The 27,249-nt window shown below is 41.0% G+C and overlaps 2 protein-coding genes across 2 annotated transcripts in view; one reads left to right on the forward strand and one right to left on the reverse strand.

The window, feature by feature from the left end:
* Nucleotides 1-27,249, reverse strand: part of MACROD2 (mono-ADP ribosylhydrolase 2) — a 939,837-nt gene that overhangs the window by 809,866 nt on the left and 102,722 nt on the right. The gene's annotated exons all lie outside the window — the stretch shown is intronic.
* FLRT3 (fibronectin leucine rich transmembrane protein 3) lies at nucleotides 15,385-17,334 on the forward strand. Its single transcript, XM_054383562.1, has one exon. The coding sequence runs from the start codon at nucleotides 15,385-15,387 to the stop codon at nucleotides 17,332-17,334; it is 1,950 nt and encodes a 649-aa protein (XP_054239537.1).

A 27,249-nucleotide genomic window follows, 5' to 3' on the forward strand; every position in this document is an offset into this window, starting at 1 on the left:
TGTGGCAGAGCAATACACAGAGAATTAGAAAGTAAATACTTCTGCGTGTGTTTGAGGTGGAGAGGATCAGCTATTGGGCATTGCAAGAGGAGGAGAAGAGCTGGGTAAGAGGTAAGGTATGTGCAGAAAGCCTGGCTGAGAGAGGCTGACAAGGGTGAGGAGGGAGTTGCAGAAAAAACTCTTGGGGCTATCAGGAAGCAAAACAAAACAAAGAGAAAGGATGAGAAGAAGAATCATTTTTGTTGCCTGAAAACACACTTGCCAGAAAGAACATGGCTTTCAAGCTTTCAGTACATACCTATGAAGAACTAAGATTTTTGTGAACTGCGTATGAAAATTTAACAAGAAACATGAATTTTCACTAAACAGATGTCTGCTTAGTACAGGAACAGTCAGGAACAGGAACAGCAAAGAGTTCAAAGACCAACAGGCAAAACAGGAACACAGACAGGAGTCACCCATCCCAAGCCCCTTCTTAGCAAGCCACAAATCATCACTGCCTTGCATGTCTCTCTCTTCTTGAAGGCCAGCTTTGAGCAGCTGCCACGTAAACAGCAATTAAAGCTCCAAGACAAAAGTCCAACACTAAAACTGCACCATAGGGACTTTTTCCTGACATTTCAGAATTTGTTTTTTTTAAGTATTTCTCTACTACTTGGACCCTTTACATTGAGGCAGGCATAAAAAAGCATTTGCCACTTTTTTTGGCTCAGTATAGGCTGCATCCATAAAACCCTGAATTTGCAAATGTAAGACATACCCTCAGGGAAGAAGCGCAGTTTTGTCCTCTACAGGATTCTTCCTTGTACATCTATATACTACTAACAATTTCAGTTAAAAATTTGGGGAAACACTACTTTCCCTTCCTTTAAGGCACCTTCAAAGCCACATCAAGCATACAAGTGTCTATTGCATTCTGACAGCATCAGGTACTTTGACAAATTTGCAAGTAAATACTCCATATTCTTCAGAGCTGTGAAGAAGTTAGCTCTGTTTCTCCTAAAAAAATTCTTGTCATGGTTTGGCATCCTACAAATAGAGAAAATTGCCTTCTAAATACAAAAAGCAATAGGTTTTAAACACTAGCAGCAAACTTTGTTGGTATGGAGTTCACCCAGTCGGAGTTCTTTATCTGTGCCTGAATGATGTATAAATAAAAATAAACAAATACCTTATTCATGGGCTTTGCAATTTCAAGTACCCCATTAAGTTGCTTAATTTTGCTCTCAATAGCACATGATCTCAGAAGTAAAACTGTTTATTTTCCTCAGGAAAAATAGAGAGTAGGTTATATCAGGGGTTTATCTGAGTTGACTGGGCTTTTCCTTGAGGCTGTTTAGAAGAGTTGGATAGAACAGGGAGAGAGCATCAAGGGAAGGGAGAAGAACAGCAGAAAACACAGGTGCAGTGGTCTAATCTCCTGGCCTTTACAGACAAAAGAATAATCACAATTACAACTATTACCTCTCAAACATTCCTCTGTCAGGAAAAAAAAGAGCACTCTTGAGCCTACCTAATTCTATACAAGTATTTAGTTTTAGACTCTGCATACCATTTTAGCACTACTGTGGACCGTCTTGTGTGATTACATTCTCATTTTCATTGGCATTTGATACAGAGCTGTTCCACCAACTTTGACAAGGTACTCTATGCACATACACAATTTGACTGGCATTTATTTTTGAAGGAATGCATCCAAAATTGGATTCTAATTTTGAAATGGTTTAGATCATTTAAAGATTAAACTCTAATGCAAACTGCAATATGCTGAGAAACTGCACTTAACCAGTATCAAACAACATTTGTAGGACATGCATCATAGAAAAGTTTATATATTAGAGCATTTTCTTTTCTTAGAGGACTCTACAAATCAACCATTGCCTAGCTTGGATTTGGGACAGCCTGCTTTGAAAAATCAATATAACCTGATAAAAGCCTAAAGATAAAGACCACGAACATTCATTCCAGGGTATTTCACTGAATATCAAACTATTACTCTCAGATTTATCTAAAAGGAATCTATCCTTGGAAGCTCAAAGAAGCAACGCTTCAGCTTCGATGCTTGAAGACAGCTCTCTCTCCTCCGCACTGAGGATGAGTGATCTCAGATTCAATTTCACTTCCCGGTCAATGTGTTTGGTTTCAGAAATGTTTATGACTGGAACCTGATTTATAGCAGGACAAAGTAAATCCAAAATGCCTGTCAAGTCATAGTGAGAGTCATTCAGGTCAGCCTTTGGCTGAGTGACTTCTCAGAACTTCAATTCTTATCATATCATCAGGGTGCTCAGAAAAAAAAAAAAAAAAGGCATCATTATTATCATGTTGACCTAATAGCACCTTATGAGTGTTATAAACTTGCATTAGAACTATCTGAAACACATTATGTAGTATAAGTACTCTCAATTTCCCATCTACCACCTTTTAAAGTTTCTCAGCCCATTAAATATTAACAAGATTGCCATGTCTTTGAAAGGTAATTTCCCTATAGGTCTGACAAGAACTTTAATCTCCATGTCACCAGCATTAATTAATTTTATAAACAAAATACAGGTAAAGAACTATTTTAACTTAGAAATTCAATTAAAATATCTCATTATAGTCCTAGGTTTGATACATCTGTGTTACATATTCATATTTTTATTCCCCACACAGGAGCAACTCCACTGATATTAACAGAGTTCTTCAGTTCTCCTGGAATTCAAGAGGCCTTGAATTTCCACATTTTATGAAAAAAAGATGAAGGAAGTGGTCAAGCTAGCCAGGTACAACAGTTTTTTTGTGGAGAGTATTTTCAAGGCTACCCATGTTCTTACGAAGCGTATTTACGGATTTTACATGAAAGAATGCAGTCAAAAATCTGCTTGCAACAGCACATTAAAGACCTTTCAGTACTCTAGAGCAGCTGTGACCTGCTAAAATCCAATTATTTCTCACATGCCCTTTGGAATTCTCCAGGAATATTTACTGTAATTTCGAACTGGTGCCACAAGCAGTGGGCCAGCGTTGGAATAAAACTGAAAGATAACTGAATGCATATCATATACATCTTTTACAAATGTCCCACAGATGTAGATTAAAGCTTAGGAACCTGGCACAGCAACGTACGGCTGGAATATGTTAACTAAAACAACCAGCTCAGGCACGAGAAATACCATTTTGAAAAATGCTACTGTAATCTTCGCAGAACCTCAGTCTAAAAGAAATCTCCAGGCTACTCACAGCATCTAAAAATGCCTCCTGCATTACCACTGGGCACAGTTCTGACCCACATGATGAGACGAAGACATGCTACAATGCCAGTTATATACGTTTGTATAGGACACATATAGACATGCACAGAACATGGTACATATACATTAAGGTGCATATCCAGTATTGTTGCATATACTGAGCTGATTATGCACAGTTCACACTGCCAGGACTTTCAATACAGATAGCTGTACCTTACCTTGAAGTCAATTTATTAGTAGTTTTTATTCTCCTCGGGAAGAGAGTAGAATTGAAGTGGTAAGAGAGAAAAAAATAAACTGTTCCCTCATTGTCAAGGAAAAGCAATCTGGAAAGTTTTGCTAAATTAGCTGAATAAATACAATACATATGTAACATTTTGGACGGTGGTAGATGAGAAGCTCAACATGAGCTGTCGATGTGCCCTTGCAGCCCAGAAAGCCAACCAGATCCGGGGCTGTATCTGAAGAAGTGTAGCCAGCAGGTCGAGGGAGGTGATTCTCCCCCTCTACTTTGCTCTGGGGAGACCCCACCTGGAGTACTGCGTCCAGTTCTGGAGCCCCTATTACAAGAGGGATATGGACATGCTGGAAAGTGTCCAGAGAAGGGCCATCAGGATGATCAGAGGACTGGAATACCTCTCCTGTGAGGACAGACTGAAAGAGTTGGGGCTCTTCAGTCTGGAGAAGAGAAGGCTCCAAGGTGACCTTATTGTGGCATTCCAGTATCTGAAGGGGGCCTACAAGAAAGCTGGGGAGGGACTTTTTAGGCTATCGGGTAGTGATACGACTAGGGGGAATGGAATAAAGCTGGAAATGGGGAGATTCAGACAGGACGTAAGGAAGAAGTTCTTCACCATGAGAGTGGTGAGAGCCTGGAATGGGTTGCCCAGGGAGGTGGTTGAGGCCCCATCCCTGGAGGTGTTTAAGGCCAGGCTGGATGGGGCTCTGGCCAGCCTGATCTAGTATGAGGTGGCCCTGTCCATGGCAGGGGGGTTGGAACTGGATGATCCTTGTGGTCCCTTCCAACCCTGACTTATTCTATGATTCTATGAACATCTAAATACCAAATAAATCAAGCTACGTTCAAAAATCTATTATAATTCTTCTCCAAAAAAAAGATGAGGTTCGACACTTCCTAGTTTTTCCATATTTGTCTTGCACCAAATGGCAAACAAAGGGAATTTAAGGATTCAAACTTTATACAGAAAGTGCAACTATCTGATAGGTTCCATAATCCTTAAGGAAATCAAGCTCTATTTAAGGTTTGTGGAGCTCAGCCTTGTCCAACTTCTGATGCCAGCAAAAAGTGCAACTGGGGTCAGCAGAGGCAGTTTTCTGGAGCCAGTCTTCCCCTTAACATCAGCTCCTTGTGTTGGTCAATGCACATGGTCAAAATGGAGCAGGAGATGGCCAAGATCTCCTATGCAGCACTCACAGAGACAATAGGATACTCATGAAAACAGCAGCTGTCAGCCTTGAGAGCAACTCATTTCATTTGAATTATTTTTTTCTAAAGCAACAGTAGGAAATATCAACTGCATCTTCCAAATCCAATACTGCTTGCGTGAGCTAGTAAGCTACAAATAAAAGGAAATCTGGTTTTAGGAAAAACATCTGGGGGAATGTATTTTCTAGCTTGTGACTACTGAAAATCTGGGGGCTTGTTAGAACAGCAGAGAATTTGTTTTCCAAGAGAAAATCCCTGAAGACTGGGGATCAGCCGGGCCTCACTTGTCCTCAATCTCAGTCTCGCCAAGCATGATAAGGTATCTCCAAGCAAGCGCCGTCTTGGGTGGAGCACAAAACCTGGGCAATCTTTCACCACTCACTGATTTTAAACAGCACTAAGCACTAAACAGCTCGAGAAAACCCTTAAACCTCCTGAAGATGCCACAATCACCCACAACATTTCGAGTGAAGTGCTACGGCTTAGCCCTTGCTTTGGGAGGACAACGCCATGGGAGCAAGAACACTCACGGTTATTTGTTTAGAGAGGCTGAGGTGAGCGACAGCCAATTATGAATACTTTTCTTTTAAATGCAACTCGCAGCCACCCCTGATCTTTGGGCCAAAACCATGCGGATGCCAGCGGCCGGGGTGAACTTGTCGCCCTCCCCGTCGGAGCCCAACCAACACCAGCAAATCGAAAATCCGGGGTTTAACTCGCAGCGCTTGGAGGGACGGGGGGCGACAGCTCCCTCCCAGCAAAGCCAGCAGCTGCACCACCGCTGTGCTGCGAAATAAAAAAGCGGAGCAAATTACAACCCAAGAAACGCCAGTCCTGCCGCGGGGCCGCCCTCCCCGGGGCTGAGGCGGGGGATCCCCTTCCCCGATTCTCCCCTAGGGCTGAGGCGCGACACCAGCCACCGCTCTCCCCGGGGCCGAGACGCGGGACCCCCGCCCCGCTCTCCCCGCGGCACAGGCAGCATCGCCGCCCCACCCCCGTGCGACCATGGCACCGCCTGCTGCTCCCCCTAGCGGCAGCGCCGTGCGCCCCGCCCCGTCGCCGATCCCGCCCCCGGTGACGTCCAGCCCCGCCCCCGTGGCTCGCCGCTGCCACCGCGACTTGAGGGCGCGCGCCGAGCTCCGCGGCTGCCCCGCGCCAGCGCAGCGCCCGGTGCATCGCTCTGCACGGACCCGTGATCCGACCTGGCCTCCGGCCTCAGCCAGGAGTGGAATTACCGCGGCGACCGCGCTGGAGCCGGAATCGTTCTTTTTCGCAGTCCGCAGGTAAGTGAGAGAGAAGCGATTTTTTTGTCCGCGGGACTTGCGCGGATCGGGGCACGAGGGTTTGCGGAGCTAGAGAAGGAGAAGGAGAATGCGGCGGGAAGTTTGGGCGCCTCCATACAGACACCCCAGCCCTGGGCTGCAGGCACAGCGCTGCGGCGAGGAGCTCTCCGCTGGCTGCGCGGCAGGGCGCGCAGCGATCATCCCCGCGGGCATAGCGGCGGCTGAAGACGGCCTTCGCCCACCCACCGGCCACGTAGTTGGGGTGCAAAGCTGGCTGCTTCGGAAACTGACGGTGGTGTGGCAGCTTTGCACCGGCCCCAGGAGAAAGCGCAAAACCCCCTTCCGCGGAAGCGGAGGGAAGCCCATGGGGGACCCGCAGAGTAACGCCGCCGGGCCAGCTCCCCGTGTCCCGCGGCTGCTAGGAGTCCAGCCCGTCGTTTGAACGGGACGGGACGGGACGGGAAATGTTCCTGCCCGTGCTCCGCATTTCTGGCCGGGTCCGAGAGCTCCCCTTCCCTGGTGTCCGTATTCGATAGAAAGACAGCGGGAGCCGTCGTGCCCCCTCCCCGTGCTGCCGCTCCTCACGCACCAAATCTGCGGGCGAGGAGATGGGCAACAAAATGGTTGCACCTATGTTAAGAAAGAATGCAACAGGCCCAGATTTCCTCTAAAATGCCCCACTTTCTTGGGGAAGAAGTGCTGGCGGATAATCCCCGCGCCCTCCGATAGCTCCCTGCCTAGTTTTCATCAACTTTTGTGCTGTTTTCGGTCTATTAACCGATTGTTTGCCTTCGTCCAAGCACAGCAAATGGCTTGCAAATAAATACTTCACCCATTTAATCCTATGCACATCTCCTCTTTATGCCATTCTCACCCCAAACACCGTTTCCCCTTCTGCTAGATGTGCCAGTTCCTGCTGCTTTACCCTATTTCCTCGAACACAATTAGGAGCAGCAACTTTGGTCGATACGGCAAAGCCAGGTCTCCATCGCTGCATTTCCCAGCGCACCACCGCTCCACGCAGCAGCCCTGCTGCTTCTCAGCATCTGCCAGAGCTGGCAGCAGCTAGCCTCAGCCTTCTGATTTTTGGGGGCTGGTTGTTTTGGTTTCTCTTTAGTTTTCAGGATCGCCCTTTTGGCAAATCAAAGCCCTGCTCTTGCACAGCCGGTTGCCCTTCTGGCTCACTCCTTCTCTTTGAGGTAGCCTAAATGTGCATCTCCCTGCCCGCAAAGGGGTTTGAGCACAACCGTGGTGCATCCAGTCAAAGTTGGGAGGAGTGAGGACGCAAACGCGACGACGAGTGCATATAATTATCTAATTCGTGGAGTGCTGTTAGCCATGGGATATTTATTTGGACTGAAGGCAAGTCGGTTCCCTTCTTCAAGGGATCAATTCTGGTCACTTAACAGAGTGCAGCAGAGTATTTTGTGCACCGGATTCACACCAAAATGTAGAGCTACTTCAGAATTAAATAGTATTTCCGCAAAAGAGTATATCAGCTGAATGCATTTTCTCCTTACCACTTAGACTCACATTTTGTATTTGCATCTAAATCCTCAATGCAGAGAAAAAGTATAGAAAGAAAAGGCTGGAAATGTTCGAACTTGAAAAAAAAAAAAATCAATTCATTTTCCTGACCCCAATTTCCTTGCCTAAAATATGCTGCCCAAAAAGATAGAAGCAGCAATTATGCTCACCATCTACTGCCTGGGGATATGGCGTCTTAATGAACATTTCTTTGAATTAGAGTGAAAAATGCATTTGTCAATTCAAGTGTACCAAGAAAAGAATGATTTGCTATAAAGCATGAAGATCTGTATGTTTTCCTTGTCAATTATATGCCACACATTAGGTCATACATGAGGGGCTTCTGTGCCCTTCCCTTCCCTCCCTCCCTCAGAACCCACTCACCCTCAAGTTTCCTTTAATTTATCCCAATTTCATACAATACAGCCCAGTTTAAGATGGGTTTTCAAATATTTCATAAACAAAAGGTATACCTGGGTTTATAGCATGCCAATTATCTTAAAATATACTGAGGTTACTCTAATCCTTTTATTCATGCTGCTGTCGGGCTTTGCTAGTTTTCAATCCACATTTAATCACTTCTAAAAGATGTAATTTTTTTCTGCCTTCTATGCTTTTCCTGTGTACCAGAAACAATGACAATCCTTGCCCTGTATTTAAAATGCTAAGTCTCCTTTTTTGTTTGTTTGGGGTTTTTTGTTTGTTTGTTGGTTTGGGGTTTTGGTTGGGTTTTTTTGGACATCAATACCATTTGATTTTAACTGAAGAACCACCAGATAAATGGTGCAGTTCATACAATCAGCACAGGAAATAAGATTCTCTGAAAGAGTGATTTGTATGTTTTTTTGCTATTACCACTTATTTCTTTTTTTTATTCCCTCCTTTAGAGGCTGCCTGTTTTTCTCAACAGGAGACTTTGTTGTAATTAAAGCAGAGAAAACTGGACAGCAGCAAAAACCATCTGACTTGTGGCTCTTAAAAGTAGAGTTTTTGTAGCGTGTACCACCCCCCAGTGGGCAAAAAAACTCTGTAGTAAACACACAGCAAGCTTTAATCTCCAGAAACAAAGCGTCTTGTACATTTTACAGCAAGACCAAAATAAAGATGGTTTCTGGGTTGGTTATGGTTTCGGGTTTTTTTTCTTCCTTTTTTACCCTTTTTTCTTTGCAACCAATAGCTAGAAGTTGAGAGATGCTACGTAAGGCAATGGTGACTAATCAAAGCAATTGCTGGAGTTTGCAAACTTTGCATGGCAATTATTTGAAGTGGCTTCTGTTGGTAGATGGCCATCTTTGTCTCCTTCTAGCAGAAATCATGGATGCTAATGGCTAGTTACTGCTCAAGTTTTTTTCCTTAATCACTTCAAAGCACTGGAATGCAGGGAAGAATTAATATGTGATTGCTTACATTTATTTTTAATAAGTGACTAAATATCACTCAGAGCAGGCGTCTCAAAAAGCGCTGAGTAGAGATATTGTTTCCCCTTTTTTTTTCCTTCAGGGGCTGTAAGAACTCAAGCAATCTTAACAGTTTGGTTTCATTTGGGCCAAAGTCTTATTCTTTGTGAAGCAAATTTAGTAACTGGAAGATGAGCGAGCAACTGTTTTCAAAGGGAAAGAAACAAAACTACTGAAACTTTATCCAGTGTTTCAGTAATATTTTTACATGCTTAGTGTTTTGTGCCAGAAACCCTCATCAGGTATAACTCCTCCTAAACTTGTCAAGAGGAGATAAAAAAAAATAGATCTTTACCTTGAAACAATGGCAGCATTTGTTCTCTATTCTTTTAAGCACGGGGCAAGTTACCCTCAGCAGCAGCTCTCAAAACTGGCTAAACTCAAAGAGCACTGAAACACCAAACAAAAAGCCCATTGCAAAACACTCCCCCTCAAAGTGCTTTTTTAACACACAACCTTTACAGAAGCAAAGTAGTCAAAACAAGAGAGTGAGTAGGAATAGCATAATAGTCTGAATATTTTCAAGCTCCCAGCTTCAAAACCAGGAAATGTTTAAAAAGTAAACTTCAGAAGAGAACAACTCTTAGTTCATTTCCATCCTCTACAGCCAATACTGGTTTGGCCCATCTTAAGCACGGAGTGAAGCTTTTAATCAGAATCCATTTCTAACTCAGATTCACTTGCACTTGAGGGAAGATCACATCAAAATTTGCATTTTTTTTAAAAAGACGTTTGAGTTAGAACTAGGAAGACAAAAGTGATACTGTATTCAACTACTACATAAGAGGAGGGGAACCAAGTTTTCTACAAGTAAATAAAACATTATCCAACAGAAGAAAAAAAGAAAACAAATTTTACCAAGACCCAGAGACACAGTTTGGCTAAAGGGCTCACTCTCACTTAAACCTCTTTGCATTCCTTACCCCTTGGAAAGACAGCTAGAGGACCTTCTGCTTGCCTAGCACCAAACAAAAGACTGGGGCACCTTCCTGAAATATGATGATCGTGGAAATTGCAAAGCTCCTAGACAGGGTGCTTAGAAAGCATTTTGTTGTCACTATCAACTAAACCCCCAGCAATACACTTGAAGACAACAAAGTATTGGCCATTGTTTTAAGTGTAGATTAACACTGGGGAACGTTTTCTTTTGAAAAAGCAAAGTCGGTGAAGCTATTTAAGAAGCAGCATGACCTCTGTAAACTGTCACTACAGGCACTAGATAGACTTCATGAGTATTTTCAATGATGATAAGCACTTTTTTTGTTGTTCCTGATACATTCCAGATTATAAGCAAATGTGGAGGTAATTCTGGAATGTAAGCACACTGATAAAGCAGAATTGTTAGGGTTATCAAACATGTATATTCTAATGTTAACTTTAAATTATACTCTTATCATTTATAAGCTAAAAATACCAGGCTGTTTCCCTTCCCCCTGTTACTTTGATGGTTAGAAAGAAGCTACTGAAGTACCCGAGTTCCTGCCGGAGAACACAGAGATAGATTAGAAATTTAAATAAGCCTTGTGTGACCTCAAGTGAGGCAGGTCTTGATTTTATTCATGTTTTATCAGAGCTTGGAAGAAAAATAAAAAAATCTCTTAGGCACTGTTTTCTGTAACAACTCCCAGCTTTTCAAATATAACAAAGCTATGTTTTGGAGGGGAGGAGGGGGGGGCGGGATTGTTGGGTTGTTTATTTGTTTGGGGTTTTTTTGCTGTTGCCTGCCTATAGGCCAAGGAGTGCAGCTGGACTCTATTCCTTGTAGTAAATACAATGTTCTTCTTCAGTACATTTTTCTTGTATAGTGCAAATTGCTTTGAACTTTTTAAAATTAAATATCCCCTTGCTTAGCTGTACCACAGCGATAAGTGCACACGTGAGGCTCACGCATTACCACTATCTGTAGTAATACACTTGCTTACACAATGTCCCAGGAAAAGTAATTTAAGCATGCAGTTCAGCAAAGTTCATGAAAACATTCAACTTGGCACACAGATAAGCAAAAAAGCTGCTGTTCAGTTGCTCTGCTACTTTTGTTACCAAAAAAAAAAAATAATTTTTGCATTTTTAAAGCATGAATTTCAGCACACACTTTCTGAAATCTGCTCTGTTCAAAAGTAATGGCTTCTTTCAAAACCATGTGTCCATGAAGCCTCCCAATGTGGTGTTGCAGAAACCTGGACACAGTGTCTGTACCAGTGGGGGTCACTTTTCTTTTCATCCTGCCAGATCAGCTATAATGACTTGATGTCGGGGAATATTTAGAGACAGCTCAAGAAGGGGAAAGTTGGAGCATGGCAGCAGGATTCCCTTCTTCTCTGTAGACAGATCACTGGAGCCTTTGATATGCAAAAACATTGTTTTCAGCTATGTCCTGAGATAAAAAAGGGAAGTGTGAGATATCAAACAATCAAAACCTGAGGAAGACTATTCTAAGTTTAGAAAAGGGAGTGGGGGGTATAGTCTTAATCCACATTTTTGAAACACTGTCATCTTCTCCGAAGAAACCTGCTTTTATTTTTCTTTCTCTTGTTTTCATGTAATTTTGAGAGGAGGGATGAAAAAAAATTCCAAGAACTTAATGAGCTTTAGTGCTTTCATTTTAATCCTACACTGCCATTGTAACAGAGGCAATCAATGAAGGGATGACTATCAAATGGAGCAAAGAGGAAATAGTTTATATGCTAGAAAGGTAGAACTAACAAATGGACTTTCTCATATGTAATGTATGCATACCATAATCTTTGTCTTTCTTAATGTTTTTCACAGCTCTAAAAGTTCTGAAGAAAATATATGGGGTTGTTTTTTAAGTACTTCCACGTTACTGTAGCCTTCAAAGGCCTATTTAAGGAATTTCTATTATTACTTCACAACATACTTCCAGAAAATACCCTATATCACAATTACACATTAATTCCTAAGAGATACCTTTTTTTTTTCTACAGCTGTGAAGCAATTTGTTTCTTGAGAAGTTTCAGGAAAGCCTGGACTTCTTTCCCCAAACACTTCAGTAAGAAAGACAAAGAAAAATGCAAGAGTATGGAACCTTTTTGTTCCATTTGGTAATGATGGCATAATTTACCCAGTTATGTAAATTACCAACAAGTATGCATTCGTTTATAGTCTCAAACCAGCCACATAGAGTGAGGGGGTTTTGCCATAGCTAAAGTGTAGGTTAAAACACTTACTTTTGTCACAGTGGGGGTCTCTCATTTTAAGTTACTATTTTCATTACACAACTGCAAAACCAATGCTCAGATGAGCATGAAAGCAGCATCAGGAGAGAAGAGTCTTTACCATTCCCTTACTAGGCAGTCACACCATCTCTAAAGGAGTAGGAGCTTTTTAAATTTACTTATTTTTAATTATCAATCCCTTTCTGTGAAAAAGAGCAGCATAATTTGTATTTATGTCAGTAATTTTCTATCCGTGCAAATTTCCTGTTGCAGTCAAAATTTACTGATCTGCTTCAAGATGAGCCTGCTTCAAATTGCAGAAGATGGAGTTTTAAAAGAGAGACTGTTCTAGGTCTAATACTGTATGAAGGACCAGAAGTTAAACTGATTGGAAGGCAGCTAAGCAAGCATTACTCAGCATGCTGTTCCTTGCTGGCGTTTCAGTTCGGAGGAGTAGGCTCAGTTCTTTGGATAACATGCAGTCACAAAAAAAAGGAAAAGCAAGTAAACATTCAGGATTTTTTAAATTTCAGATTTAACAGATTACTATTAAAAGAGGGGAGGAAGGAAGCATAAACTTCAGCATCTCACCAAATATTTCCTGCAGCAGTGATACGAAGTAGCCCGAGTTAAAATACCATTCAAAAATAACCAAATAATTTGAATTCCTCAAGAAATGTCAGCTAAGACTGAATTATTTTTTTTAATTGCAAAAAAATGAGATGAAACGTTAACCTAAGCACCAATTCTACTGCACAAAGTGACAAATACAACAACTTAAAAGTTAAGACTACATGAACAAACCCCACATATGTACCTGTTGTGAAAGAGCTGACAAAGGTGCCTAGCTAGTCCCCAACTCAGAATCAGTATGTTGCAAATACAATATATTAATGCAATATTTTAGCAATGCTGTTTCCCCTTTTATCCAGTAATTTCTGAAGGGTAATAATCACCTTTTACATTTAAAACCAATCTGAGGATCAGAATCTACCTCAGTTCAGCAACACCACAAAATAAGCACCCATTTTGGCCTCCTCCAAGGAGGCAGGAACAGCATTTGTCCTCAGGTGGGAAACATCAGTTACAAATACTTTGTTGTTGTCTGTCAATTCAGGATGACTTAGTTTTCTACTGAAAGAAAGGAAAATACAGCTGCAACAAAACTTCAGCAACATAAGACTAAACAGCAAAACATTTTCTTAAAGAGCTCTGTATTTTGCTGAAATACCAATACTTTGGGAAAACAAGGTGTGCGGGTTATGTACACAATAAACAGTGTGATTGATGCAACACGATGCATAGCAACACAGCTCTGAATACCAGTGTCCACCAGCTGTTATTAACTCCAATTTTTTTGCTTGTTTTTACTTTTGCAGGAAATTAAGAGTTCAAGGACAGCTTTAAAAGGGGAGTTTTCGGGGAAGGCAATTACAATTTTGTGGCTTTTTTAATGAAGAAAACCATCTGACTTGCCTAACTTTTCTACGCTAGAGTAAGTTCTGTTCTTGCAGCGCAGGAGGAATTCTTTCCTGCATTACAAATTTGGAAGGAGTGTTAAAAAGTGAGAGTTGGGAAATGGCTCTCTCAGAGAGGCATGGATGTATCAGGATGTAGCTACTGTACAACGTTTATACTTGGATAATTCTGGACAGGAAAAAGCAGCCCCGTTCCTGACCTCCTGAAGAGGCTACCATCCTTCAGGTCTCAGCATAATGAATGGTTTCCATCATGCGGCGCTGAAGTTACCACCTCTGACTACTACGCTGCACAGAACAGCTTGTAAGAGTTACAAAGAAAGTAATTCCTGCTAAAGGCATTAAACCAAACAAAAGAAGCTCTTCATTCACAGACTTTACATGAGGACAAAAATAAGAGGGAAGCTGAAGTTTTTTTGTGGCCTGGCCTGGTGTGCTTATATACCATGATAAATCTTGGTTGGAATGCTCATTGAGTATCGTGCCAGGAGACAGGAAACACACAGCACTGAGAAGGACCATCTGAGTAAACACAGTCGAGAAAAAAACAGCTCCATGGAGTAAACCATAAGAGTGCCTCGCAGGAAAGACATTCCTTTGCTGGATATCCTCAAGCACAAAATTTACTTGTACCTTTGAATACGGTAGGATCAATATTAATTTATTTTCCTTTCCATGCCTCAGAGTATAAAGTTCAATTAATATATGAACCCACAAGACAAAAAGGTCATGACACTGCTTAATGCATAGGTCATCTTGCAGAAGTTCTCACAACCCTAATTACAATGGTAATTGAATTATGTTGTCTTAAAAGCTATAAAAATGCTAATTACCTGAGCTTAGTGTACAAACACACTACCAATGCAAAGTACAATTTCAGTCTTAAGAGTTAATTTATATTAATCCTACCTTGCACAGTTTGAACTAGTAAGATGGGAAATGTGGTTAAACCTGCCCAATGGTCTCTTATTAGTGTACTGCTTAGAAAGATGACTTTTGAGAATGACAAATATTTGAACATGAAATTAAGCATGTAATGAAACATTTTATCCAGTCAACTAGAAAGCTGTGGCTCTACCAGCTACGTCAGGTTGTTACTTAACTACCAGTTTTAACAGTCACCTTTGTAAACATCTCAGCACAAAACCCAAGAGAAGTAGCCTGCAATATTTGTATCATACACAATGTGATGTTGAGAACCCTGAAAACCTTGGGGGGAAAAAAAAGTAGTTTGGTTGGTCCTTGCTCTTTTATCTGTATTTTATGCCTTGCTGTTAGTACTGTTTTGAACCTCCAAAATAGCTACTGCTAAACTTGTAGGTTTGTTAAGGGGTTTACAGTTCACTTAAGGGCTTCTGGGGTAGTTAGCTGGCTTAGGAATTACTTCTTATGTTGCAGATATAGAATGATTTACTTGAACTCTTGTGTGGCTTCAGCTCTGTCCTCAATCTGGTATCTGTGAACACAGATTGTCTCTACACATGAAACGTGAAAAAATCCTTAGAAAAACTTTTCTTAGGCAAAACAATTCACGGATCAGGCATACTTGATAACCTATTAACTTAATTGATTTAGTACAAGAAGTAGTACAATTATTGATGTAAGAGAAAGTGAAATGTGTTGATGATCTTGAATGTTAGTTTAGTATGTATGTTTCAGATGTTTTCTGTACTGTTGAAGTTGAATTTTCATTGTAGTTTCTTCACTGATGATCTGGATAATTTTGTTTGTTTGGTTTTTTTAGATTGTTGAAGATCAGATACAAATCTCATCATTCCTGACCATGATTAGTGTAACCTGGAGCATCTTCCTAGTTTGGACTAAAATAGGGCTGTTACTTGACATGGCACCTTTTTCTGTTAGTGCCAAACCATGCCCTTCAGTTTGTCGCTGTGATGTGGGTTTCATATACTGTAATGATCGCGATTTGACGTCTATTCCTACAGGAATCCCAGAGGATGCTACTACCCTCTTCCTTCAGAACAATCAAATAAATAATGCTGGGATTCCTTCAGAACTGAAGAACTTGCTTAGGGTGGAAAGAATATATTTATACCACAACAGCCTAGATGAATTCCCCACTAACCTCCCTAAGTATGTTAAGGAACTGCATTTGCAGGAGAATAATATAAGGACCATTACTTATGATTCACTTTCACAAATTCCTTATCTGGAAGAACTGCATTTGGATGATAATTCTGTTTCCGCTGTTAGCATTGAGGATGGAGCTTTCCGGGACAACATCTATCTCAGACTTCTTTTTCTCTCTCGAAATCACCTTAGCACCATTCCCTGGGGTTTGCCTAAAACGATAGAAGAGCTACGCTTGGATGATAATCGTATTTCCACGATTTCAGAGCTGTCCCTTCAAGACCTTACAAATCTAAAACGCCTTGTTTTAGATGGAAATCTTCTAAATAATCATGGATTAGGAGACAAAGTCTTCACGAATCTCGTCAATCTTACAGAACTGTCATTGGTCCGCAATTCGCTCACAGCAGCACCAGTAAACTTGCCAGGAACAAACCTAAGAAAGCTCTATCTTCAAGAAAACCACATCAACCGTGTGCCACCCAATGCTTTCTCTTACTTAAGGCAGTTGTATCGACTAGATATGTCCAATAACAACATTAGCAATTTACCTCAGGGTGTCTTTGATGATCTGGACAACATAACTCAACTTTTTCTTCGCAACAACCCTTGGCACTGTGGGTGCAAAATGAAATGGGTACGCGACTGGTTACAGTCATTGCCTTTAAAAGTTAACGTACGTGGACTGATGTGTCAGGCACCAGAAAAAGTACGTGGAATGGCTATCAAAGACCTCAATGCAGAACTATTTGATTGTAAGGACGATGGCATGATAAGCACCATACAGATCACTACTGCGGTACCAAACACATTATACCCAGCCCAGGGACACTGGCCGGTTTCTGTAACCAAACAACCAGACATCAAGACTCCTAACCTAAATAAAAACTACAGAACCACAGCAAGCCCGGTACGCAAAATCATTACAATATTCGTGAAATCCGTAAGCACGGAGACTATTCACATCTCCTGGAAAGTTGCACTACCAATGACTGCTTTAAGACTGAGCTGGCTCAAGATGGGTCACAGCCCTGCCTTTGGATCTATAACTGAAACAATAGTTACAGGTGACAGAAATGACTATTTGCTCACAGCTCTCGAACCTGAATCGCCGTACCGTGTATGCATGGTTCCCATGGAAACCAGCAACATCTATCTCTCCGATGAAACACCCGAGTGCATCGAGACTGAGACAGCACCTCTTAAGATGTACAACCCTACCACCACCCTCAATCGGGAGCAGGAGAAAGAACCTTACAAAAATTCCAGCTTGCCCTTGGCCGCTATCATCGGCGGTGCGGTGGCACTGGTGGCCATAGCGCTGCTGGCCCTGGTCTGCTGGTATGTCCACAGAAATGGGTCCCTGTTCTCCCGGAACTGCGCCTACAGCAAAGGACGCCGGAGAAAAGACGACTATGCCGAAGCGGGAACCAAGAAGGATAACTCCATCCTAGAAATCAGGGAGACGTCGTTCCAGATGATACCAATTACCAACGATCAAGTGTCCAAGGAGGAATTTGTAATACACACCATTTTCCCACCTAACGGCATGAACCTGTACAAGAACAGCCACAGTGAAAGCAGTAGTAACAGGAGCTACAGAGACAGTGGTATTCCAGATTCAGATCATTCACATTCATGATACTGAAGGACATGAAAGACTGGTTTGGGTTTTGTTGGGTTTTTTTGGTTTTGTTTTGTTTTTTAAAGAAAATGAGAAAAGACTGACTTCACAGTTGCTGTTCTACTGCAAAACACTGGATTAAAAGACTGACAAAGCAATGTACTGTACATTTGCCATATAATTTATATTTAAGAACTTTTTATTAAAAGTTTCAAATTTCAGGCTACTGCTGCGATTAATGTAGTGGGGATACCTGACCACAATTCTATATTTTAGTATTTTTTAGTAATTTGTACTGTATTTTCCTTGCTAATATTGAAGTTACAGACCATTTAACTTTTGTGTTCTACTGAGTAAGATGACTTGTTGACTGTGAAAGTGAATTTTCTTGCCGTGTTGAGCAGTCAGAACATTCATCTGAGATCCTTTTAAGTGTAAGCACAGGCCATTTTTCACTTTGGTATCAATAAAACAATGTTGAACCTGGCAAATCAGGAAGATCAAGAAGTGGTTGCAAAAACTGACAGAACTTCCAATGTTGGGTCTATTAAATCTGTAAACCACAACAATATTCAATAAACAAAAATTCGTGTAGTAATGGGCAATATCAGCTGTCTGGATATGTCCATTCAACAATGGTGAAATCCAATTTAAAAGAAAACAATCAAATCAATGCCATGCATGAGACTGAAGCTTTTGACGTGTGTAGGGAAAAAAAAAAAGCCTGATCCCTGGAAGAAAGCATAATGAAATTCCTAACAAGAAATTTAAAAAGATGTGCTAGGCTCTACAAGACGAGGGGCTAGATAGGGATTAGGGAGAGATTTCTGGTTATTAAAGCCAGTGGTCTGCTTATTAACAGAGAAAACAGAGATGGATGGGCACAGGCATTCAGGAGGCAAGGGCAGAAAGGACAGAGACAACAACGTGGAAATTACTTTGAACTGTAAAGGGGCTGAAAGTGCAGTTTCATAGGAAAAACTAGAAAGATGGAGAAAGTATGAAAGGGTAATACAAGCAAGGTCTCAAAAACTTTAAGGGAAGCAGACAATTGGGGAAGACAGCGATTTCAAAGGGTATACTCACTATACAGGCATTACAGTCAGGAATACTGCCCACTACTGTCACAGTTTCCAGAAATTCCCTAATAAATCTGTAAGGTAACATGTTTCTTTCTGCCTTCCTACTGGACTGTGAACGATTTCATGTCTAAACACCAAGCCACAACTTGTTGCCCTAATCATTTGTTTCTTCAACTTAAAACCAAAGTGCTTTATACACCCTTTGGCCAGTCTTGTGTGTGCCTTGATCCAATGCTACGTGTATCGAGCTTTTAAAAAAATTAAAAAGGGGGGTGGGTGGGCTAAAATAAAATACCCACTTTTTTCATACATAACTATGAAAAATATTGGTCTTATTGATGACTAAAGTTGAAATATATTAGTAAAAAATAATAATGCTGCACCTCTGTAGTGCGCTGATAGGAAACCCACTCAGAAGCTGCTCCTTGTAGGTCATGAGCTTCACCTTTTTCTGTGTTCAGTTTGACACTATTACACTTGCAGGGTTTCTTTATTATTAATCACTTGGAAAACACATTTTCACAAGTTCAAAGTGTGTGAACAATGAAAGGGAGAGAAGGCATGCAGTTAAAATCCTCTGAAATAAAATTTTTTCAATAGAAACCTGCAGATAAAAAGAAAAATACCATTTGGGCCAATATCTTAGACAAGTAGGAATGTATACCAAATGCAATTCCATTTTAAGAGAACTGCAGCAGTGCTTGGCCTCAGGGTTGTAAAGGATGGAAGATGACAAGAAAAAACAGTGGCAAACACCGAGACTGATAATTTCAGCAGTCAGCTTCCAAACAATTCACCTGCCAGGGATCCATCTTAACTGCACAAACTGAAAACTTCCAACAACATGCAGCTCTTCATCCTCATATTCCAGGTGTGCCCAGGGAAGTTCCTCCCCAACCCCCCTCTACCACGGTACTGTTTCTTCAGAAATGCCTCCTCCTACAGTTCCTGAGGAGTGATGGAGTCCCAGATGGAGAAGCAGCACTGTGCTTCCCTACCAACCTTAAACAAATAATGTCTTCTTCACATGGAGCATTGATTGGATGCATGATGCCAAAAGTAATAGAAAGGGCCATGTTAATGCTAAGTAACTACATGCTCAGCTCAGTGTAATGCACTAAAACAAGACTATTTTGCTCTATTTGCCCATCAGGTACAAATCTAGGAAAGGGTGAGAAAGCCAAGAGTAAGCACACAGAGCCTCGTTATGGTTTTGTGCAAAAGCTTTCTCAAGCAGCAAGCAGGAGAGAAAAACCAGCACATATGGAGAAGATGGACTTGATTTTCATCAAAACTAGCATATAGGGACCCCTTATCTTGGAGATACATTTAATGGCTGGTCACTGGCAGTAGATTACTATTTCTTTGCCATCAGCTCTTTGACAACAAAATTCAAGAGGTTTTGCTGGATTTTCAAGCTGTTTATTTAAAAGCCTCTAGCTGACTCCAAATTCATGATGTGGAAAGGGCAAAGTAACACTCAATGAGCAGTCTCCCAGGCCTCTTCTGAGGCACCTCAACTGCCTACTGTGCATCCCAAGTGATGCCAGTCAAATGTCATATGGGCTATAAAAAAGTTACCATTTCCATGTGAAAATACAAGGACTTTTCATATGAAGTTTATGCACTGTGAGGCAATATTATGCAAATCCAAAGCAATTTCAGCAGGTTGGCCCAGTTGTTCCTGGTTTACTTCCACCAGAGAGAATGAAAACCTGGGCAAGTAATCCTGTCCTCTGTGGAGAAACAGGCCAAGTTTACAGGCTGAGCTGGTGTCTTCCTACTGCACTTGATCTCAATGGAAAAAAAAATGACACATCCATTCGTGCAAGCTCTTCCTTAGGTTCTGCAGTAACTTTTATGCAACATGCATAATATTAAGGTTAATTTGGCAAGTGAAAGATTGATTTCAACAATTCTGTTTTTTTCTTTTGGCTCTTTACACAGATTCCTATTCCTCTCCATGTCACACCCGTCTCTTCAACACTCTTCTACTTCCCATAGCACTGCAGTTAAAGCATCCAATGCTCTCTAGCACCACACATAAATCCCTTCTATTAGACAGTTACATACATAGGCAAATCGGATTACTCCATTGAGCAATTTACTCAACACATTTGTCAAAACAACATTAATCCACATTAAATTTATCTCAAATCATTTTCTAATTCCATGTTACTTCAGTGTACTGTTCAAAATTTAATTGTGGAGCCAAGGAGTGGAATTTTTTTCAGCACCATGTAGACCTATGTGCAGAGTTAATTCAGCCAACATCCTCCATATTAAAACATTGTGCCAAGTATCTTTCATATTCTTTATTATCATCCGGGTTTTTTTCGTTATTATTTAGATTGCTATTCTGAATTGTTCACAGTTCTGTTTTCACCTGAAAGATAACTCAAAGGAAAAAAAAAATAACCCTGGTATTTTGGGAACCATATTAATTTTGCCTCATCTCAGTACCTTCCAGAACTCAATTTGCTTCATTTACAAGCTATTATTTTCTAGCTTTGTACAACAGTGTGAAATGCAAAAACTGTTAGTTTGTTGTTTTATTTTGTTTTCATCCTGGCTTTAACTACCAAATTCAAAGTTTTATGGTCTTGGAACACAGTTACCATTTCTTCTGCTAATGCACTAGCTTAGCATGCAAGTTACATTGTGCCAATGCTGTACAGATTGAATGTAGAGCAGCAAATGCAATAAAGCAAGAGCAAAAGAAATAAAGCCTTATTTGCTATTAAAATACTTCACTGAGGACATAATGCACTAAAGCACGTATGTAGACTTCTAAGTAAAAGGATGCAATTTTGCATATTCACATATACCTAAGGCTGGATAACATCTTCAAATACACGTTGGCAGATGCCCCATCTGCCTGGATTTATCCAAACCACATTTGCTTGGGATAGTTTTGGATGGAACCATAATTTGCACAGATACCCTCTGCATTCAAAATACTCACCTTGCTTCCAAATTCATACATTTTTTTCAGCATCACCTAGACATTATTGATCTTTGTTTAATTAATTTTTTTTCACTGATGCCAGAACAACAAAATCTTCAAGCCATAAGCCAACACTTCCCACCAGTACAGTTTTTTTTGCAGAGCATAAAGTTACTCCATAACTCAAGAGTTTCTTTGAAATTAGCTCAGAGCGGTTTAGCCAGAAATGAAAAGCCCACTAGCTGAATTCAGATATGAACATTTTACACTTCTTTTTCTTTGCAAATTTAATTCTGGGTGTGGCAGAGTAGGACTCCCTTGTGATGAAATTAGAGCCTTTTCAAACGCTCTGAAGGTACAACCATGACACAGCTCTCAGATGCTGGACACAGCTGCTTTAAGGGTGTGGGGGTTTTTTTGGTAAGCATGCATTGATTTAAATAGCTAAGTCATCAAATAATTTCCTGCTCTTCTTAAAAAAATCTAGATAAGAACCACACAGAGTGGGTGGATCTCACTAAAACAGTGACAGAGCATCTGGCTGAAGACAAGCATCACCTGTGTCTTACCAGCACTGGACATCAAGCATTTTATGGTAGTCTTTAAAGGATGGCTGGGGAACATCACTGCCCTAGGGGGAAATCAAAACACTTCACCAAAATGGTTGTTAGAAGAAACAACCATCCTCTGGATTATTGGTGGTCTAAGGCAAAGCTTCACAATGTGCATTTTGGAAACTGGGCAAATATCCATTATCCATGGACATCATACATGTCCTACACCTGAAATGTGCAGGCCAGGGTTGCACAATTGTATTGCCCAACTCCAACTGCTTTCCAAAGCCCCTTTGTGGTTTTTTAGGATGCGAATGTTGTGGAGTCATGGTACAACCCGCCTCGAAACTACTAACACAACTACACAAGCTAGATCTGGATCTGGACCTGCTAAGCTTAGCAAGTTGTCTTAATATAACTAATTAAATAATCAGACTTAAGCTGGTTGATAGTATTCATACAGGCTGATACTCTGTCCTGAACAGCCCTCTTAAGCAATCACAAAAAGGGAGCAGCCACAGCCAAGTGCCAGCACACTCCTGTCCCCTTGCTGAGGTTAAGGGATACCTAGAGATGCAGCCCTGGAAGGCTTCACTGGTTAAAATGAAGGCACTGTGCGATGCTCTTCAATTAACTCCAGGAACATCATTTACAAAAGGATGGAATTATGCAAGTATTATGCATAATTTAACTTATTTATGCAAAATATTTTGAACATGATTTATATCAGAAATACACATCTGAGTTATGTAATACTGATTTCCTCCAGTGGTCTTAGTCCCTGATAAATGCCTACTAGGCAACTAACTGGATTTCTGCATAAAAAGATATTCTTCTGGAGGTGTGGTGATTTGTTTAGCTTGGAGTGTTTTAGACAGGGGTGGTTTGGAGAGTTTGGGGGTTTTGTTTTTTTTAATTAGGAGGTATACATTATTTCACTGTGAATCTTTCAGTTTACATTGCATACCAAAGTGAATTAGTTGATGATTTTAAGTTAGTGTCTATCCCACATCAACATATATTTATGGCAGGTGCTGGTGATGTAAGAGCTCCCCATGAACTTTCCTTTCACATCTCTCCTCACAAGAGCAGCTTACAGGATCTTAACTTGAAGTCTTGCTTTTATTTCAAGAACTGACCCCAGGTAATGACATTGGTTTTCACCACTCTTAGACCCTCTTCAAAATCTGGGACTTCTTACTTTTGAGGTGCACACAAGCAGCTGTATGGGCATACTATGAATTAGAAGCAGAAATCTTTCAGGCTGGGTAATACACAGCAGGCCATCTCAAATCTAAGTCTTAGTCAAGCCCTGAGCCTGCTATATTAATGTCACTTCCTAAATTACTACAATGAGTATGAGCAGCTCAAACAGAATAAGAGAAAGCATCCTCACCTTACACATCATATTAGGCTACTGCGCTGTATGGTTGAAGTGGAGTTAATTTGGCTTAAACATAAGTGGTTGTTTTTTTTTTCCCACAGATTCAATAGTAAAGTAATTAAACATACTTTTTAATAAAGGTAAACCCTTCTAGCCAGGAATGCTGATGTTCTGACAAAGCAGAAGGTTTAAGAAGTCATGTTCCAACTCTTATTCTGGAAGTGCATGCAACACCTGAGCCTGTCTAAACCCTATGCACTTTCTGATTGCATATATTGTATGCTCATCCCCTATTTAAACTACATTAATCGCAAACAAAAGTTGTTTGCATTACACTCCTCTAACAGGAAATAAACTAGAAAGTCTATTCTCATTTTCTACACAGCTTGAACAACAATACAAGAATGCAGACAAGAACAGAAGCCTGTTTGTTTGTTTACCTGCTTTCAATAACCTTCACAAGAAATGTTGAAGACATTTGTTTTTGAAGCCTGACAGAACACTTTACTGCCCATAAGGAACATAAGCTCATTAACAGGCAGAAAACCATACACAGGGAAAGTGCTAACCCAGCCAGTAAGCATCATTTTAGGGCATTAGCTGATAATGCAGAACCTCCTCTGTGCCTAATGTCTTTAAAGCAATTATTTTACTCTTAAGGACTCCTTAATGACATGTTACCTACTTCATCCACTAAAAACCTTTTCATTCTCCCCAATACAGAAATGACACACAGCACATCAAAACAACAATTACAGAATTCATAGATCTTGGCAGCTGTTTCAGTCACTGAAACTTGGCACTTAGCAGCCAAATGAAATGAAAAGTCAGGGTACAGGAGAACAGTGCCAGGGGAACTGAATTGCTGACCTCATGCAATTTCCTTAGATAAAGGAGAAAAGGCACTGATGGCAGCAGTGGACTTGTAGGCAGGACATCTAAGTCACGTATCGTGCTGCTTTTGACTACAGGAAAATTGCTGTTAATACCTTGAAGGGTCAAGAAAGGTGAGCACTCGCAGCGTCATTACTACTTCTAAGCTCTTACAATTTTTTTATCTTTTCTTTTTAAAGAAAGCTCAGTGAGAGACTTTGTTCAGTAAACATGATTGACTTTCATGTAAAAAACCTCACCACTGCTAATTATACTTGTTGATACACAGTAGAACAGATTCATAGAATCATTTCAGCTGGAAAGGCACTGTAAGATCATTGAGTCAGATCACTCTAAGTTTACCAAGGCTGGTGCTAAACATGTCCCTCAGTACCACATCTCTTCTCTCTGCAGAGCCTGTTCCATTCTTTGAGAACCCCTTCAGTGAAACAGTTTCTAGACCCTCCTGACGAAGAGTTTGCAATTAAATCCAAGGTAGATTCGTTGTAAAAATATTTACCTTGGAAATATCCACTATGACCTAACCTTACATGATGTTGTGGGTGGAAGAAAAGTCACATATAACTAAGAAGCTACTCTCAACCCAGCTACTTTCCTCTGGCTCAAATCTGAGCTTAGGAAGTCCAAATAAACAAGGTCAATTAAAAAGAACTTTGAGGGAGAAACAAAAAACCACAAAATAACATTTTTATGACTGAAAATTGAATTATACTGAAAATAAGAATACCTATTTGATTTATCATAGTTTGTGTCACTAAGTGTTCAAGCCTTTCTCATTACCTTTTGGGCCTGGGGACCTGATGAATGATGCAACTGCACTACTGAGTATGTTCCTTGGGTGCTGACAGAGGCATTAAGAGAAGCCAAATGTGCCCAAAAGTAATGCAGACTGGTAAAAAAAAAAAAAAAAACCAAAAAAAAACCAAAACTCTGTCCCAAATTGTAAAGGTTTATCTGTTTGAAGCCTGCTCATGGTTGCTAGCATCATGTATGAATTCAAAGAAGCCACCCCTGACATTTTTCAATACATATTCTGCACAGAAGTACATGGAATTTTGTGCAGCTTTGTTCAACCTGCGTTATCAACTGATTTTGTTAACATCGGTATCATTTTAGTAACTAAATATTAAAAGTACAAATAGTGGCTTGTCACTTTAGTTTTTAGGGTATTAGAGCTGAGAGAAGGAAAAGAAGGAAAGACATTAGGATGCTAATTAGGGAAAAAGTGTGCTACAATATGCTGCAGGTAGATTCCTTGTTTTACTGATAGGCAACAAAACCCCAAACAACTCAAACTTTCATTAATCCAGCTACACTGGCAAAAGGACCTATGGAACTGCTCATGCAAGAAATATATCTGGTTCCCAAAGCAACTATATCACATTAGGAAGGGAGAAGAGAGGGAGAAGAGAGGGAGAAGAGAGGGAGAAGAGAGGGAGAAGAGAGGGAGAAGAGAGGGAGAAGAGAGGGAGAAGAGAGGGAGAAGAGAGGGAGAAGAGAGGGAGAAGAGAGGGAGAAGAGAGGGAGAAGAGAGGGAGAAGAGAGGGAGAAGAGAGGGAGAAGAGAGGGAGAAGAGAGGGAGAAGAGAGGGAGAAGAGAGGGAGAAGAGAGGGAGAAGAGAGGGAGAAGAGAGGGAGAAGAGAGGGAGAAGAGAGGGAGAAGAGAGGGAGAAGAGAGGGAGAAGAGAGGGAGAAGAGAGGGAGAAGAGAGGGAGAAGAGAGGGAGAAGAGAGGGAGAAGAAAGGGAGAAGAAAGGGAGAAGAAAGGGAGTCTCTTTCTTTGATATTGATTTGAAGGTGATAGTCTGCATCCCACAGGAGCACCCTGCTGATGCACTAAGTATAAGCTTGATTGTCTTAACGTCCGCTTTAAACTTGATGCAAAACTAGAGGGCACGCAACTCAGTGGATAGTTCCAGAGACTTCAAAAAACACCCCAAACAAATCAAAAAACAAACCACCCTGCAAAATCCTCAAAAAGCACCTATCAAAGTCATTTCAATCCAGTGATCCGGTACAAAGACAGAGGATGTAAACTCTTCTAATCCCACGCTTTCAGCCCCTCCAGGCTGAACCACCATTGCCAGGGCCCAGTTGACACCACCTCCAAAGGACAGGAGCCCTGCAGCTCAGCAGTGCCTCACCACGCAGCTCTTCAGATGTTTGCAACCTGACAGCTGTTGGGTTTGGGTTTACACACTACAAAAACAACTCAAGAAGCAAATAGTGTGAAGGGCCCCCTGTTCTGGTTGGGGAGGTTTCACTACAGTGACTTTAGCTCTAGGGCAAGATGCCCTAATCAGCACATTTTTGACAGGTTGTTTATTTTTCCTGCACAGAATACCTACCACTACTGAAAGCACTCCCTGCCACACTAAACACTGCTGTTCTCCTTAAAAAGTAAAAACAACATTAAAAATCACCTAGTGTTCTCTTCCTACTAATAAAGACTAACTTTATCTTTCGGTATAATCCCTACAAATCAATTAAAACATATTCAGTGGCTTGAAAGGATGCTAGTGAAGTTTTAACAAAAGCCTGCTTTGGATTATGCAAAACTTCTGCACCAAGTGGCTGATGCAAAGATTGCAGTGCCAAAATACTTTAGAAAGAAGCAAAACAGATCTAGCTCTTAAAAGTATTTCTTATTTTGTTTTGCTCACTCGTTCTAGCAAGATACTAGGTCAAATCCCCACATCAGTGACCTCTTTTCTAAGGTTGGCAAGCAAATTTGTGAACAAAATGTGTCTCCCAAGAGTCATTCACAGACATCTCTACAGTGCTGCCATAAAATGGTGCTTAAAGACAATAAATACGAAAATGCCTTAAAACAGAAGCAACATCTTGGTACAGCTGGGTCCATCACCATGAACTGATGCGACTATCTAGGATGTGCTTGAGCCTTCCCTGGAACGAAGCAGTATGCCTGAAGATAGGGAAATAACTAAGCCAGGCATCAATGGGCATTGGACAACTGCCAAAGCTTTTGTTGACATTTTTTACAACCTGCTGAAGTGATGGTATGGAGAGGGAAAAGGTTTATCCCCATTTAGAAGAAGCTCCAGCAGCTGCTG

This window comes from Indicator indicator, chromosome 9 (genome assembly GCF_027791375.1).
Source record: "Indicator indicator isolate 239-I01 chromosome 9, UM_Iind_1.1, whole genome shotgun sequence".
Taxonomy (NCBI): domain Eukaryota; kingdom Metazoa; phylum Chordata; class Aves; order Piciformes; family Indicatoridae; genus Indicator; species Indicator indicator.